This window comes from Schistocerca nitens, chromosome 3 (genome assembly GCF_023898315.1).
Source record: "Schistocerca nitens isolate TAMUIC-IGC-003100 chromosome 3, iqSchNite1.1, whole genome shotgun sequence".
Lineage (NCBI taxonomy): Eukaryota > Metazoa > Arthropoda > Insecta > Orthoptera > Acrididae > Schistocerca > Schistocerca nitens.
The window spans coordinates 848553695-848571558 of record NC_064616.1 but is presented as its reverse complement, the minus strand read 5'-3'; the positions used below and the strand labels follow the sequence as shown (position 1 = coordinate 848571558).

General features: G+C 44.2%; 1 protein-coding gene across 1 annotated transcript in view; it reads right to left on the bottom strand.

Annotated features, from left to right (window-relative positions):
• The window catches only part of LOC126248873 (uncharacterized), a 1116592-nt gene that overhangs the window by 794449 nt on the left and 304279 nt on the right, over positions 1 to 17864 (bottom strand). Inside the window, exon 2 of the mRNA XM_049950319.1 lies at positions 9948 to 10070. Within this exon, the coding sequence (XP_049806276.1) occupies positions 9948 to 10059 (112 nt within the window). The 5' untranslated portion in view covers positions 10060 to 10070. The remainder of the gene's footprint in view (positions 1 to 9947; positions 10071 to 17864) is intronic.

The window sequence follows — 17864 nt, the reverse complement described above, 5'->3', positions numbered from 1 at the left end:
TTAGATCCTTGCTATGCAGCACAGAATGAGTCTTTTTCCTACCAATTTTTTCTAGGAAGGATGGGGTGGGGGAACGCGTAGGAGGATGGGACATCCTCTGGTGGTGGCTCTGTTCACTGGTTCAGTCGATCCCTGCGCGTCAAGGTGAGTGCACACACGAAAAATTTTTACAATAAGATGACAACTTCAATCTGCAACACTGTAATTACGTAATTAGGACATGTAGTTGCTGGATGCGACCTAGCCCCTGCAAATTGAAGTTCATAAATAAATAGTATATCCGGTGCTATATAATTGAATTTCTTGTCGTGAGATCCTTTCTCGCCGGCCGGAGTGGCCGTGAGGTTCTGGGCGCTACAGTCTGGAACCGCAAGACCGCTACGTTCGCAGGTTCAAGTCCTGCCTCGGGCATGGATGTGTGTGGTGTCCTTAGGTTAGTTAGGTTTAAGTAGTTCTAAGTTCTAGGGGACTGATGACCTCAGAAGTTGAGTCCCATAGTGCTCAGAGCCATTTGAACCATTTGATCCTTTCTCTCCAGCACAAACGGCAGCTTAGAGCCCATGGCGGAATCCATTCTCAGTCAGACATTTGCCTTCAAAGGAGTTCCTGTGTGCATTGGTATTCGACAGGGGTTTACCAGGTAAACGATGCTTTGTTTGCGGTTCGGTTCGACTGCGATCGATGGCGCGTGCAGGACAGCTGTGGCATGTTACAGGAGGATAGAGAGAGAGAGAGAGAGAGAGAGAGAGAGGGAGAGAGCACAGGTTTCGACAGGAATTTCTCAGGTGCTTTGTTTGGGGATTAGCGTGACATCCGTTCTGCCAGGCACGGCGCTCAGCTGACACCTTTTGGACACCGACGCGTCGTGCAGCGACTGACGGACAAGTCGCTTCGCGGGGACGCCGGTGCATTCCGACACCAGTCAGCATGCGAGAGCTGGCATTCGGTGCGGGCCTGTGGACGGTGCGTGCTTCGTGATTGAAAGATTTTTAACAGTGTAATTACATGTGATGGGTGTTTAATGAAAGTATTTCATGGACCATCAGAATGAAAAACATCGCAATTGTTTAAATATTCTATATATCACCTTCGGCCCCTTATATTGTTAACATAAACAATATTGCACACATTGTCTAAATTGTTTAAACAATATTCCATACACTGCAATAGATTTCCAGCCCAGTTCTTTACATGAATAAAATAAACTTTATTCCATACATTCTCTTGTATTCCATAAATTTTTAAATAAACAATTTTCTTCACATTGTCTAAATTGCTTATGCAATATTACATACAGGGAACTGGATTCTCCCCAAATTCTTTATATAAATAAATAAACTATATTGTCAAATTTGTTTAAACAATATTCCAAACACTGCAATCGATTTTCATCCAAATGGCCGATCAACTGAGTCTTTTTCCCACCAATGTCCGGTGGGGGTAGGGGGGAAGAGGTGAGCGGTAGGGCTGGGGGTTTCCCAGAGGGGGCATTTAATTAATTTATCGATTTAATTAATTAGTCAATCAAATCGATATCAAATCAGTGAGGTGAGTTGTCCGGGAGATGGGGGAGGAGGAGACGGAAGGAGGAGGGGGAGGGGGGAACAACTTAGTCCTCTTAGCAGAGTAATAGGTTAAGGACCTGTCAATGCAAGGAGAAGAGAAGGTTTGCCCCTGAATGTATGCTTGCCCCTGATGTAGGCAACCCGCATTTTCAGGTAGAACATAGTTTGTCCCTACTTACATCCGTTTATAACGTCGACGGTTATTTGTTCTGTGGCGTCCGTTCTCTCAAAATGCCAGAGGACTGACCTAGCATTTATGTCTGTTAAAATTAGTAGTCGTCTGCCATTTGCAAATTGGGCAATTTTTCTTGTTATTTCAGCAAAAGCCTCTATAACAAATGAGTACTGGGCGTATTCAACGAGATGATTCGTGTATCCCGCCTGAAGTTACCCCGACTGTAATCATATGTTGTGTGCATAGCTGCAGTATTTGTGTTACTGTAATGTCGGTGTGTGCTACAACGATTGCAGCCTTATCCCTGTTTGTGCCTGTGACTGGCATGTACTGCGTTGGAAGGCATGGAATTCTTCTGCCTCGTGTGTACAGTTCTTGTAGACACAAAACACTATGTGATCAAAAGTATTCGGTCACCCCCAAAAACATACGTTTTTCGTATTAATTGCATTGTGCTGCCACCTACATCTACATATATACATCGCTTGTCACCAAGCGGTGTGTGGCGGAGGGCACAATTTGGGCCAGAATTTCCCTTATCTTTGCATGGTGATCAATACGCGATTTGAAAGTTGATTGTAATAATATATGCTCTACATCCACGGCGAAGATCGGATTTCGGAAATTAGTAAGCAGCCCCTTCCGTGTAGCACGTCGTCTATCTGCAAGTGTATCCCAATTCAAACTTTCTATGAGATTTGTAATGCTCTCGCGATGGCTAAATGTACCAGTCACGAATCTTGCTGCTCTTCTTTAGACCTTCTCAGTACAGTATATACAGCAGTATTGTCAAGTACTCACCAAACTTCTTAACTCAGGAGTGAAGAAATCATTCATTTTACTGTGCTGTCTATTTGGCCAATACACACTTCCTAAATTACGTTCTAGATTCATTATTTCATTTGCAATTTCAATGCTCCGTCCCCTAGCTTCATAGAGCATGTTCAGAGCTCTAATGGCTTCTAAAGCGTCACTCACATTAGGGATGTGCGCTTTATTTCTATCTTTTCGCCTCCTCTTCATTATGTCCCTCGCTCACTTCATTTTCACTGTGGCCCTGATTCTTCACTTCATTTGCAATTTCCTCTGCAGTTTGCGCTTCAGTTGTAACAGAGTCATCATCTATTGTTGCATATATTTCATAGTCGCACCCTGACTTCAGTTTCGGCGGCATTTATTCCTTAAGTTGTGGTTCCCGCATGAGGGAAACAGTTCTTGATGGTTTGGGCTGTAACCCAGCTCCAAGCTTTAGTAATGCATCTTATGGCATCCAATAGTGTAACGGAATAATTCTGCTTCTTCTCAATGCATTGTAACATTTTCAATAGCACAAGCTTCTGATAGTGGCATTTCTAACTCCTAATTACCCATTAATCCGTGGGCTGCAATTAGCTTATCGTATTTGCAGGAAGAAAAACAAACTTGATATTCTCGAGAGCAGAGAGTGCATGATGTGCTGGACAGTTGTCAACAACAACCAATATCTTCTTATTCTGATTTCTAGGAACTCGATCGCAACGCCTTATTCCAGCTTCAAAGAGTTCGGAGGTTATCCAGAACTTTTTATTAGCACTGTAGTGCACTGGCAGATTTTTACATGCTGAAAGCACCTAGGATTTTTTTATTTACCTGTCAAGAACAATTTTTTGTTCTCGGTTTCACCTGTGTTAGTTCAACTAAAACTGTCATTCGTTCTTCAGATAACTAGCCACCAATACATTTTTGGTCCTTGAATTATAGAGTTTTGTCAGCAGTCGATTTAAAGAAAATGCCAGTCTTATCCGCATTAAAGATGTCACAGTCTGCATGTCCTTCACGAAATGTAGGCCACACAGTAGTGGGCCATGGCGGATTGTTTCAGTAATCACACTGTTGGCTTCACCGCTCACTTTGCCAGAAATAATGTCGTGACGTTGCTTCAATCTGCCAATATAGCCACTGCTACACACAAATTCATCATCTTTTAATTTCTTGGCAAATACTTCTACTTTCACCATATGGAGAGGTCCACTATTGGATGCACTGATGCTCCTCTGTTGCTTGAAGCACACTAAAGCAGCGCTTCATCCAAGTCTCTCCGTTCAGCTTTTCGTAACCGCTTGATTTTAGATCCAATTTTTCCAAACGCAGACATAGTTCTATTCCAGTTCTTCCAAATCGATTGGGTTGTGAGATTTACGAGGCCAAATTGACGACACACGTCAACCCTTTTAGCTCTATTCTCGATTTCATTAACTCTTTCACTTTTTCTTCCACCGTTAAAACTTTTCTTTTACTGGCCATGCTGTTCTAAAATCCGTGCACTTCGTAACAAACTGTTATGGAAACTGACATCAAGTGTACTTTTGACGTGTTCTGTGATTTTCTCCACTACTGTAGTGTGAATACGCTAGGGTAAAGGTGAGGTGAGGTGTCTATACTTCACCTATTGTTGATGGAATGGCAGAGAGAAGGATTACCAGGTTGCCATATTACAACAACAGATTTCGTTCTACAGTACAATGGTTCTTGGAAAATCTTGCTAACTGAGGCTTAAAGTGACGTTATATACGACGTACGAGTATATACATTTTTGTATTATGCAAGGATGAGAAATATGTTCCTTACGAGGAATATGGCCGTACCACAGAAATCATGACGTCACAGCCAAGTTGTCGTTATAATCGATGTCGTTATGAGAATTGTTCAACTGTATTTCATTATTTGGCATAGACTGTTAATTGAATTCCAGGTTTCCAGATGTTATCACATCATTTAGACTAACATTAAAATAAATTGAACAATATCATTACCCCTTTTTCCTCCACAGAAATGGATGTGACTACCATCTATATACTATCATAATTTCAAATATGACAACTTTGCAAATTATATAAAATGGATGTTAATAAGTAGTAATTAATAACTAATGTTTATGAGAAAAAAATAAAATTAGGCATTTCGTAGAATTTTTTAGTCCTTCAGTGAAGATATTACCTGATGTGTCCCTGCAGAAAGATAATTATTTTATTCTTTGAGACATGTCTTTGTCGTTTAAGATGACAATTATAGCAAAGAGATCATATAAATTTCCACTAATTAAGGTGCTACATTTGCATTCAGGTGGAGCGTAATTCAAATCGTTGTACATTTATAGCAGATTTTTATCACCTATGGTACCCTAAATCGCTTAATGCGAATTCTGAAAGGCTCATTGGTAAAAGAAATGGTCGTCAGATTTTCTACCATATCCTTGTTAACTATCAGTTTATATTCCATCAACGATAACCTTTTCTTCAAAGGGTGTTAATCTCTAATATTTATGTCTGGTTTCTCGAAGGGGAGAGATGTTTACACATCTACCTATATGAACTGGCTCTCGCACATGCTCCTGGTGCGAGCCAAAGCAGGCTCGCGGCAAACGAGTGGAGTGTTGGAGGCAGAAGGGAGGAAAAGCAACTGCAAGTGAAGTCTGGCAATCAAAGAGGCTAGTATTAAGGGCAGCAAACATCACGTTTTGAAGAGATTATCAATCCAAAATGGTTCATGTATGCGATTCGTTGAAGAACTCTTTTACTTCTGAAGACTAACATACTGTAAGTCACGACAACAAATTACAACAATTATATGCACTCACATTCCATATATTATCATGGTGGAGCTGTGCTCTATAATATAAAAGTTAACACGACTGATATTGATTTAAAGTGAATATAATCACATTACATTAACAAATATATCGTGGCCTGTATATTAAGCAAACTGAAGACTTACCTGAGAACATTATTTTCCCATCATTACTAAAAAAACTGAGTACATTTGTGAATGAATTCACGCTCACCTGAAAACTTGTAAAAAGTAAGACTGCGGAAGACCCTTATAGAAATACGTGAGACAACATTTGTTATAAAACTATCTTGAAACTTCTGTCAATCTATGGATCTACTAGGCATAGCAGTAATTTGATGTTGTTTGACACTATAAAAATTTTCTCTATTCAGAGTGTATTACAAAAATATTGAACAGCCTATTAGCCTCTCGTACGTGCACCAGGAAAAACATTTTCTTCGAACATTATCCTGTGTACCATCTGCATCCAAAAAAGCAAGAGTCTTTGTAAATCAACATTACCAACTGGCTCCTCGTTACATGCAAAAATATTTGCTTCTGTTGTGATGTCTTTTTACAGGAACTACAGCCCGATCTGCCTTCACGAGTTAGGAATGGAAGATGTATGTCAAAAAAGGACAATTCCAATGTGATACGTTCTGGCTGTTATCAATTCTGCGAGTGCAAATTGTACTCACGTTCACTAAGACAGCACCAGGCAATAGAGCATGTTTGAGATACACTCAAGAGGAATTTTTCTCTTCGTAGCTCTCTCCGCCAGCGTACTGTCGCTCTCAGTGCAGCTTTGCTAGAATAACAGCATTCTGCTCACGAGCTCACAGACAGCACCACTTCACAGAGTCTGGTGTCTTTCAAACTAACCGTGTGCTATACAGACGTTGATTGAACTACACGATCCTGAGCAGCCCAGTCAGTCATTTCAACCTGTCTGAAATTTGATTTTCATGATATACTTGTGATGCGCCTGGGAGTTGTGGCGTTCTCCTGTAATCCCTGCGTCTGTGAGGCCGTTGTGTGGGAGAGATCTGTAGTACAAATACAAGTTCGGGCGTTTCGTGAGTTCAGGGACGTCCGCGGCGCTTCCGCCGTGCTATGGACTCAACGAAGATGACAGTGCCGACAGTTTCGTGAGCCGCAGCCACTGGAATTGGAGCAGACGAGCCTCAATTATCCTCGGGAAACCGAAGCGATGTACTTCAGATTATTGCTCCGGGAAAATCATACTTCAGACGGAACGTCCGTGACAATGGTAGATTCAGCACTATAGCATTGGATTAGAGCAATCCACACACAGCTTTTGCAGTTATCGTTAGCTTTTTGTAAGAATTATGGAAAGCAGCATAGCTCGAAAAGGAGGTTAGAATAAGGGGAGATGACGCTACCAATGCCGAGCTGAAGCAATGAATTCAATTTTGTGTCACCCACGGAACTTGAACCCAGGTCTCTTGCTTACTAGGCAGATGCACTAACGACTGCAGCATTGTGATTACCTCTGCTGCATGGACTGTTATGGTTCTCGTCGTCAATTCTTATGATGACAGGTGGCCAATGTTAAATAGAAACATATATCGCAGGTTTGGCCGTGAAGTCGGTAAGGAGCTGGCTGTATAGTCTGTATCTGCAACGGCTGAAATAATTAGTAGTCGTTGGTAAAAAATAATATATATTGTACTTAACTTGTGTTGCATGGTTCTTCATCGCTGCACACATACAATGTGGTCCATTGATAGTGGCACGGGCCAAATATCTGACGAAATAAGCATCAAACGAAAAAACTACAAACAACGAAACTCGTCTAGCGTGAAGGGGGAAACCAGATGGCGCAATGATTGTCCTGATAGATGGCACTGCCATAGGTCAAACGGATATCAACTGCATTTTTTTAAAATAGGAACCTCCATTCTTTATTATATATTTGTGTAGTACGTAAAGAAATATGAATGTTTTAGTTGGACCACTTTTTTCGCTTTGTAATAGTCACAAACGTATAAGTACGTGGTATCACGTAACATTCCGCCAGTGCGGACGGTATTTGCTTCGTGATACATTACCCGTGTTAAAATGAACCGTTTACCAATTGCGGAAAAGGTCGATATCGTGTTGATGTATGGGTATTGTGATCAAAATGGCCACCGGGCGTGTGCTATGTATGCTGCTCGGTATCCTGGATGACATCATCCAAGTGTCCGGACCGTTCGCCGGATAGTTACGTTATTTAAGGAAACAGGAAGTGTTCAGCTACATGTGAAACGTCAACCACGACCTGCAACAAATGATGATGCCCAAGTAGGTGTTTTAGCTGCTGTCGCGGTTAATCCGCACAGCAGTAGCAGACAAATTGTGCGAGAATCGGGAATCTCAAAAACTTCGGTGTTGAGAATGCTACATCAGCATCGATTGCACTCGTACCATATTTTTATGCACCAAGAATAGAATGGCGACGTCACCAACAGCGTCATTCACCAACAGCGGTAACGTAAACCGGCATAATACGCACTATTGGGCAACGGAAAATCCACGATGGGTGCGACAAGTGGAACATCAGCGACCTTGGCGGGTTAATGTATGGTGCGGCATTATGGGAGGAAGGATAATTGGTCCCCATTTTATCGATGGCAGTCTAAATGGTGCAATGTAATGTTCTACTGATGTAACTACAAGATGTTCCACTGCATGACAGAATGGCGATATACTTCCAACATGATGGATGTGCGGCACATAGCTCGCGTGGGGTTGAAGCGGTATTGAATAGCATATTTCACGACAGGTGTATTGGCCGTCGAAGCACCATACCATGGCCCGCACGTTCACCGAATCTGACGTCCCCGTATTTCTTTTTGTGTGGAAAGTTGAAGGATATTTGCTATCGTGATCCATCGACAACGCTGACAACATGCGTCAGCGCATTGTCAATGCATGTGCGAACATTACGGAAGGCGAACTACTCGCTGTTGAGAGGAATGTCGTTACACGTATTGCCAAATGCATTGAGGTTGACGGACATCATTTTGACCATTTCTTGCATTAATGTGGTATTTACAGGTAATCACCCTGTAAACAGCATGCGTTCTCAGAAATGATAATTTCACAAAGGTACATGTATCACATTGGAACAACCGAAATAAAATGTTCAAACATACCTACGTTCTGTATTTTAATTTAAAAAACCTACCTGTTACCAACTGTTCGTCTAAAATTGTGAGCCCTATGTTTGTGACTATTACAGCGCCATCTATCACAAAGCGAAAAAGTGGTCCAACTAAAACATTCATATTTCTTTACGTACTGCATGAATATGTAATAAAAATGGGTGTTCCTGTTTTTAAAAAACGCAGATGATATCCGTTTGATCTTTGGCAGCGACGTCTAGCGGGCCAACCATAGCGCCATCTGGTTTCCCCCTTCAAGCCAGACAAGTTTCGTTCGTGTAGTTTTTTCGTTTGACGCTTATTTCGTGAGATATTAGGCCCGATCACGATCAATGGACCACCCTGTATAATTAGAAATATATCTAGAGAGGCATTACTGATGCCGTACTTGACTAAGCGCCTTGTTAGAGGTTGCTTCTTACCAACTGAAGGCTATGCTACATTTCCTAGTTGACGTTCCGAGCAAGAGTGGACGAGAGCTCGCTAGATACTTGTGACAAGTCGCGGAGCGGCGCTAGTCGCGACTCGGGGGTCCAGCGATATCTATTACGGGACACGGTCGATATCTGCAAGCCCTAACAATTGTGGTATCGAACGTTGATACCACATGGACTACCCTAGTCCAGTGCCCTCCAGATGTGGGACTAGGACATGCGTCTCCCACCTACTAGGTACATGTGCTAACCACCACGTCACTGCAGCATTGTGGCTTCCACAGCTGCATGAAATAGGACAGTCCACGCAGCTGCGGCAGCCACAAGGCTACGGTCAAGTAGCGGTTAGCACACGTGCCTAGTAAGCAGAATCCCAGGTTCAACTCCCGGCCGTGGCACAGCTTCCATCCTTTCGAAGATAAAGTTGAGACTCAGATGCCTCCAGGAAAACGTAATTACATCAGATTAATACTGATGTTTTAAATAATATCAGGCGTTGATAACTTTAGTGCTGAGAGCCTTAAACCAAAACAGTCAACCAATAAGTCAACAGTATTCGAGCATTTTAGAAATGAAATTGTGTCCTACCTGCAAATCAATAGTCGTGAAAACGGCACTGACAACACAGTAGAAAATTACGGAAACAAAAATTAAAATCTAAATTTTCGATAACCTAAAAGTGCATCTGATTTTATTTTCAGTATATCGTTCAGAAGACATTTAAGTATTTACATTACTGAAAAAGTTTCCCAGCGTCTTCCTCAGCGCCATTCAGAGGGGCATGTGTATACAGAAACAGATTCCCAATTGGTGAAACTGATGATATTTCTATTTATTTGTCAAAACTACGCAGAATAAGCAAAAGAAAAGTGTGGTGCTCACTTCCATACACTTGCAGTACAAAACGACAACTTTACTGAGTTATCGTTGACAAAAACTTAATGTTCGTGTTTATGGAAGCTTAACAGCTGGAAATTATATACAGAGACACGGCAAAAGCTGAGTTTTGACTGACCAGTTGGGTATATGATGACGGTTGGCCGCTTGTTGTGTGGAGAGCCCGCCGCCTGCGGCGCAGGCGTCACCGGCGTCGGCGTCGTGGACGGCCTCACTCCCAGGCTGGCCATCACGGCATCACCTGCCACAGACACACACATCGCTCACGTCACACACTTATTCTGTTCTACAAAAGACCTGAGCTATTTCACTTTCACACAGCTGGTGACTACATCAATGGGACTCTAATGCGCAACAATATATCGGGTAAAAATATCAAATTAAACACCTTTCAGCCGTCTAATTTCTAAACTGTTATTTCATTAGGCGACAACTTTCGGCGATTTACAGCTGGTAGCCCAACAAAACAACACTTTGGAAATTAGACTGCCGAGAGGTGTTTGATTTGCCATTCTGTACTGAACAGCCGAGTTCCCGCAACCACTCTGAAAAGATGGACGTACAAAGAACATATCTGGTGATTATACTTAAAGTGCAGCTACTCACTGAGACGCAATATGGCCTGAAACTATCGTACGGCAGCGAATCTTGACAGATTCCCTAATGCATTAATTCGAAACCGATTTACGCTGCAAAAAATCTACTTCCAGTTTTGACCACCAAATGCAAATCTGGCGCTGTGAATGCAAGAAAGACGTATAGAAATGTATCCACGTGTAACAGATTAGGGACGGGATATGGGGAGAAAAGTGAAATAAGTGAGAAGGCATAATTTTGATTTCACTTCCATACCGGAGGCGTCTGTGAGATGCTGCACAGCGCCAGATTTGCACCTGGTCGCCAGAATTGGAACAAATTTCTGCCCAGTGTAAATAGATTCCTCATTAATGCATTAGAGTATCTACCAAGTTTCGCTGCCATATGATAAGTGTAGCACACACTACATCTCTGTGAGTAGCTGCACTTTAATTATAACCACCCGCTACAACACAGGCATCAAATGGCGCATATGTCAAGATCCATTACCGTACACACGTTTGGTTGTCACCCCGTGAACATTGCGTGTTAACTGATTACTCTTATAAGTAGTTTAGCTAATCGTTCGTCGAACTGAGCTTAACTATGAAGCAAAAGCTAACTGGTCGTTGATGGAGGCAGTGTTTACATATGTCACAGAACTTAGATCAAAAAAAGATTAATATGTACCTATTACTACTTTAGAACAAAATACTTGGGATTTCTGCAACGATCTCCTGTGCAGAATAATATGATTGTGCCACAGGATTCCCTTCTGTGCTCACTGCTTTCCGTGTTATATATCAATGATCTGCCACTAAACATGACAGATAATTCAAAAATTTTTATCTTTACTAACGAGGCAAGTGTTGTTGGGAAAGACGTGGGATGTAATGAAAATGATCCAGCTGATAGTGTAGTCAGTCTCATCAGCACGTGGCTTTCAGAGAGCTAATTACCTTAAACTGCAACGAAACGCAACGCATATAGTTTATAATAAGGAACTCTTGTAAAAGCGAAATTTTCCTTTCATAGAGTTGTCGAAAAGTTGTAAGGTTACAGATATAGTTACTCTTTGAGTATCGATAGTTTTACTTTATACACTCCTGGAAATGGAAAAAAGAACACATTGACACCGGTGTGTCAGACCCACCACACTTGCTCCGGACACTGCGAGAGGGCTGTACAAGCAATGATCACACGCACGGCACAGCGGACACACCAGGAACCGCGGTGTTGGCCGTCGAATGGCACGAGCTGCGCAGCATTTGTGCACCGCCGCCGTCAGTGTCAGCCAGTTTGCCGTGGCATACGGAGCTCCATCGCAGTCTTTAACACTGGTAGCATGCCGCGACAGCGTGGACGTGAACCGTATGTGCAGTTGACAGACTTTGAGCGAGGGCGTATAGTGGGCATGCGGGAGGCCGGGTGGACGTACCGCCGAATTGCTCAACACGTGGGGCGTGAGGTCTCCACAGTACATCGATGTTGTCGCCAGTGGTCGGCGGAAGGTGCACGTGCCCGTCGACCTGGGACCGGACCGCAGCGACGCACGGATGCACGCCAAGACCGTAGGCTCCTACGCAGTGCCGTAGGGGACCGCACCGCCACTTCCCAGCAAATTAGGGACACTGTTGCTCCTGGGGTATCGGCGAGGACCATTCGCAACCGTCTCCATGAAGCTGGGCTACGGTCCCGCACACCGTTAGGCCGTCTTCCGCTCACGCCCCAACATCGTGCAGCCCGCCTCCAGTGGTGTCGCGACAGGCGTGAATGGAGGGACGAATGGAGACGTGTCGTCTTCAGCGATGAGAGTCGCTTCTGCCTTGGTACCAATGATGGTCGTATGCGTGTTTGGCGCCGTGCAGGTGAGCGCCACAATCAGGACTGCATACGACCGAGGCACACAGGGCCAACACCCGGCATCATGGTGTGGGGAGCGATCTCCTACACTGGCCGCACACCACTGGTGATCGTCGAGGGGACACTGAATAGTGCACGGTACATCCAAACCGTCATCGAACCCATCGTTCTACCATTCCTAGACCGGCAAGGGAACTTGCTGTTCCAACAGGACAATGCACGTCCGCATGTATCCCGTGCCACCCAACGTGCTCTAGAAGGTGTAAGTCAACTACCCTGGCCAGCAAGATCTCCGGATCTGTCCCCCATTGAGCATGTTTGGGACTGGATGAAGCGTCGTCTCACGCGGTCTGCACGTCCAGCACGAACGCTGGTCCAACTGAGGCGCCAGGTGGAAATGGCATGGCAAGCCGTTCCACAGGACTACATCCAGCATCTCTACGATCGTCTCCATGGGAGAATAGCAGCCTGCATTGCTGCGAAAGGTGGATATGCACTGTACTAGTGCCGACATTGTGCATGCCCTGTTGCCTGTGTCTATGTGCCTGTGGTTCTGTCAGTGTGATCATGTGATGTATCTGACCCCAGGAATGTGTCAATAAAGTTTCCCCTTCCTGGGACAATGAATTCACGGTGTTCTTATTTCAATTTCCAGGAGTGTAAGTAGCGGCCTTGCGCAGCAACACTGCCGCCGGGGTAACCCTCAGTGATCGAGAAGATCCGTTTGGCAACAACCTTTTCTGGTGGCGCGGAAGGCAATGAGTAGCTGGAACTCGTGACTGGATGTCAGACATGGTTGGACGCTTCATGGCCGCGTGCCGTGAGAAGTTCGATAAATCCGTTAAATGTTGCAGTGCTCATGGATGGGACTGACATCTCATCAATTTTGGAAGCAAGTCGTTAGCAAAGATCGGTGGAAGCAATGGTTACCTTAGAAGAATAATAAGAGTGAACGTCAGTATGGGTGTGTAGAAACGATAGGAACGAATACCATGCCTTGTACTACAGACATCTTTCAGGCCCATGAAGTCAGTGTCTCCTTTTGCAACCTCTTCAACTCTCTTATAACTAACTGTGTGTGAAGATTTTTAATGACAAGTGTGATGATTTTGATATGGCTTCTACACGTAGGCACACGGTCCCGTTTTTAGTCCTCAGGTGGATGTTCCTAGGGAGTAAGATGCCCACTCTAAGCTGTGCCGCATAAAAATTGGTCCAATCGTTGTGGTTATATCAGGACAGCTGGTTTTACAGAAAAACTTAGCCGTGACAGATACGAACAATTGAGTAGGAATCGCCGAGCGGTTCTGGCGCTACAGTCTGGAACCGTGCGACCGCTACGGTCGCAGGTTCGAGTCCTGCCTCGGGCATGGATGTGTGAGTTGTCCTTAGGTTAGTTAGGTTTAAGTAGTTTTAAGTTCTAGGGGACTTATGACCTCAGCAATTGAGTCCCATAGTGCTCAGAGCTATTTGAACCATTTTTTGAGTAGGAATCTTACACTATCACTGAAGTCGACCATCTTAAATTTACAGGGCTGAAGGTAGATGAACAGCTAAAGGTTTCTGCGATGTATCACGTTCAAGATCTTTTGCAGAAGCTTCAGTTTAAAAATAATCTCCACTGCCACTGATACTATGGCACGATGGCTTCTTTACTTTGCTTAATTGGGTGCATTCTGTTATCTCCTATGGTACCACATTTTCGGGCAGCTCTGTGCACCAACCACTATTATTCTTAGTCTCGCAAAGGGCGGTCAGGATGATCTATGGTGTCGCTATACGAAATTCGTGTAGGCCGTTGTTCAGGTTTCTCGGATTTCTAGCTCCTCCATTCTTGTACACATTCACAAACATGGGATTTGCTGTTGAGGATATTGACTCATTCAGAAGAAACTGCACTATTCGCTCAGTGAATCCTAGACTGAATCAAGTATTTGCACGTTGATAACGCTTTGATAAGAACAATAGAAGCGGGTGTGCACTCTTCGACAGGTTCTGTTTCCAACAGGATTTGAGCAAAACTTAAACATGGAGAAAGAAACTCGAATTAATTAAATCTTAGTTGATAGTTTCATTGTGCCAGCCTCCTTCTATATTGTACAGGATATCCTCCCCGGTAGTTGAGAAATTCCTTCCCTAAAACGAGTATGTCGCTTTTTTCTGTGTTTCATTAGTTCTGTATGCTTCTTGGTTGATAAATTTTCTAATCTTCATGCTGTAAGCTATGCATGGCTTGTTTCATTACCAAGTGTAGACCAAAACCAATTACACGTTTACAATAAAGAATTGATTCAGCCTCAGGTAAATCAATTGCACATTTACTTCTATTGAAAATGTGAGTATCTGTCTTCACAGCTATGGAACTGTTTGTCAGGAAAGCTAGAGTTTCTGTACACTGTTCACAGAGCTACAGCTCCTTTAGCATGAGTGCAGAGAATTAGGTACATATCTTTCCAGGGAATATACAATGGGTGACAGAAGTCGTGAGATAACTCCTAATATCGTGTTCTACCTCCTTTTTCCCAGCGTAGTGCAGAATCTCGACGTGGTATGGACCCAACAATTCGTTGGAAGTCCCCTGCAGAAATATGGAGCCCCACTACCTCTATAGCCGTCCATTATTGCGAAAGTGTCGCCGATGCTGGATTTTGTGTACTAAATGAGCTCTCGATTACGTCCCATAAATATTCGATGGGATTCGATCGAGAAATCTGGGTGGCTAAATCATTCGCCTGAATTGTCCACAATTTTCTTCAAAGCAGTTAAGAACACCGTAAACTTTCCCGACGTAATAATTGGTTGTATTCATGTAGGGTCTCCAGCCGGAACATATCGTCTTCTGGACCCAATATTTCGGAGGTCCAACTGCCCGCCATCTTTACATGAGTAGGCCGCCGCATTAGCTCACCGTAACTGAAATGAGACATGCCGCGGCGGCTCCTTCATACACCGACCGTGGGTCCAACGCGCGTGAGCGAACATAACAGCTCTCTAGCTCACGGCACAACAGCGCACCGATGGTGAAAGCTCGCGGAATCGATGAATCAATATCAAACAGTACTGACAGCTTTTGATGGCGAAACAAGGACTGTTGTTCCTTAATGACAAACAGAACAGCGTCCCAACTCTTGTTGTATGTATGTTGTATGTTAACCGGGGACCTAGAAACGACGGAGAGGCTCCGCCCCCGCCGCAGCCGCAGTGGTCCACAACCCCACGACGACTACCGCACTCCACGTCACCCCTCCGCCGCCCCACACCGAACCAAGTGTTATTGTGCGGTTCGGCCCCCGGTGGACCCCCCGGGAACGTCTCACATCAGACGAGTGTAACCTCTATGTTTTGCGTGGTAGAGTAATGGTGGTGTACGCGAACGTGGAGAATTTGTTTGCGCAGCCATTGCCGGCATAGTGTAGCTGAGGCGGAATAAGGGGAACCAGCCCTCATTCGCCGAGGCAGATGGAAAACCGCCTAAAAACCATCCAGAGACTGGCCGGCTCACCGGACCTCGACACAAGTCCGCCGGGCGGATTCGTACCGGGGAACTGGCGCTCCTTCCCGCTCCGGAAAGCTCTGCGTTAGACCGCTCGGCTAACCGGGAGGGCGGTTCCACCTCTTACTTAAAGGATAACCCCTATCTCTGTTTATAATATTGTTAGATATCCAGATTTCAATGGCTTCTTTCACTACACAGTCACAATACCGCGACACAGGGGCAACCACTTGTGTCTCGTCGTTCAGTAAGACAATGTTCCGCGACTACAGATTTTTCTGGGTGAAATAAACGCGTGTGGCGATTATGCCCACACAACTATACTGGACCGTACGAATCGTTTGTCCAATATAGGCTTTCCCGCAATATCAGGGAATCTTGTAGACCCGGGCTTTCTCAAACCAGATCACTTAACTGAGCCACATCGTCGCCAATGTCGGCAGGCATATCGAAATCTAAATCTTAATATCTGTAGTGACGTTTACATGTAGAATAAATTGTGTGCACGCCGTAGTTTGTAACTAATTCATGTTTCTTTTAGATAGTTCAATAATTGTCACCCCATACAAAGGGAATGGCCTCCGCGAACAGCTCTGGCACCTGGGTCGAAAAATATTGCCGAAGACCCTCTAATGATTCCGAAAGAAATTATTCTCGCACTATTGCACATTAAGTCGGGACTAACGAGAGCATTTGTTAAGGCTGTGCACGTGCATGAAGCAGCATGTCAGTAGTTTTGTGAGAAGTTTACACGACTCAGCACAGAGATCATAAAGGGTATATTCATTGGTCCACAGATAGTCAGCTATTAGAGGATACACTCTTTGAGTCCGCTCTAGTCCCTGAACAGCTGCATGCATGCATGTTTTCATAAGGTGAAAAGATTGTTCTTGGGAAACAGGAGCGACTAATTTACAGGGATCTTGTGGACGTATCCATTCATACTCATACGGTCATTGGTTGCAACATGTCTCTGAAGATGCACTTCCTTTTCTCCCACTATGTATATTCTCAGAGCACCGTGGTACATAAAGTGATGAGCAAGGCTAGTGGTTCCACCAGGACATTTCTTTCATGTAACAGCGTTACACAGGACGGTGAACACCAGTTATGTCGACTGATTTCTGCTGAGTTGTACAGATAGATACTCCAGACATCACCCACAAGGAAGGCAAACAAAGGGCGCGAATATACTAGGTAAGATCAATTAATGTATATATACTACTAATTACGATAGCAATATACGTGAAACGTAAAGCCCCAATCAACTTGTATCCCCGAGCTGGGAGACAATTTTAACCTTGATATTCGTGTTTAGAACGTCGAAATCTATAAAGACCACCTACTTTGGGTTCTGGAAAAAAATCCACTGTGGACCAGTGTAATATGCACTGTGTCAGGAAAAGCACATCCTGTAGACAGTAAACTGAAATGAATGGGTAATTCCGTCGTCCTAAATATCTGATACTGCACTACATTGTCGACTAATAAACAAAGTGCAAGCATATGGAGCATCTTCACTGATTTTCCGTTCGATGAATTATCAGTCTATACAACGGTGCATGTTGAACGGAAACGACACACTTGGGGAAGGAATATGTCTCACAATAATGTTGACCGTTGACTATAGCGTGATATAAACTTTGGAGGTCAGTATGCCGAAGCAGTATTATGCATCCCCACACCATGACACCTGGACACCAAAACGATCATGTTCGACAATGTTCCTAGCTGCAGTACGTGTTCCCACCTGTCGCATCGTCGAACATAATCGTTTTGGGGGTCTAGATGGTATGGTGTGAGGAAGCATAATGTGGCATGGGAGTACTGTCCTCCAAGTCTTTGAACGCAGTACAGTCATCGGTCAACGTTATTGTGACGTTGTACTGCTTTCCCGTGTGCGTCTTTTAAGGAGTTCATTCGGCCCTGACTTTTGTCTTATGGATGACAACGCGCGACCGCAAGGTACAGCGTAGGTGAAGGAGCTCTCGGAATGTGAGAATATTCGGTGAACGGACCGCCCGTTCCCCAGACTTCAGTCCCGTCGAGAACGTGTGGGATGCGTTGGAGAGACAGAATGCAACACGTCCACATGCACCGACG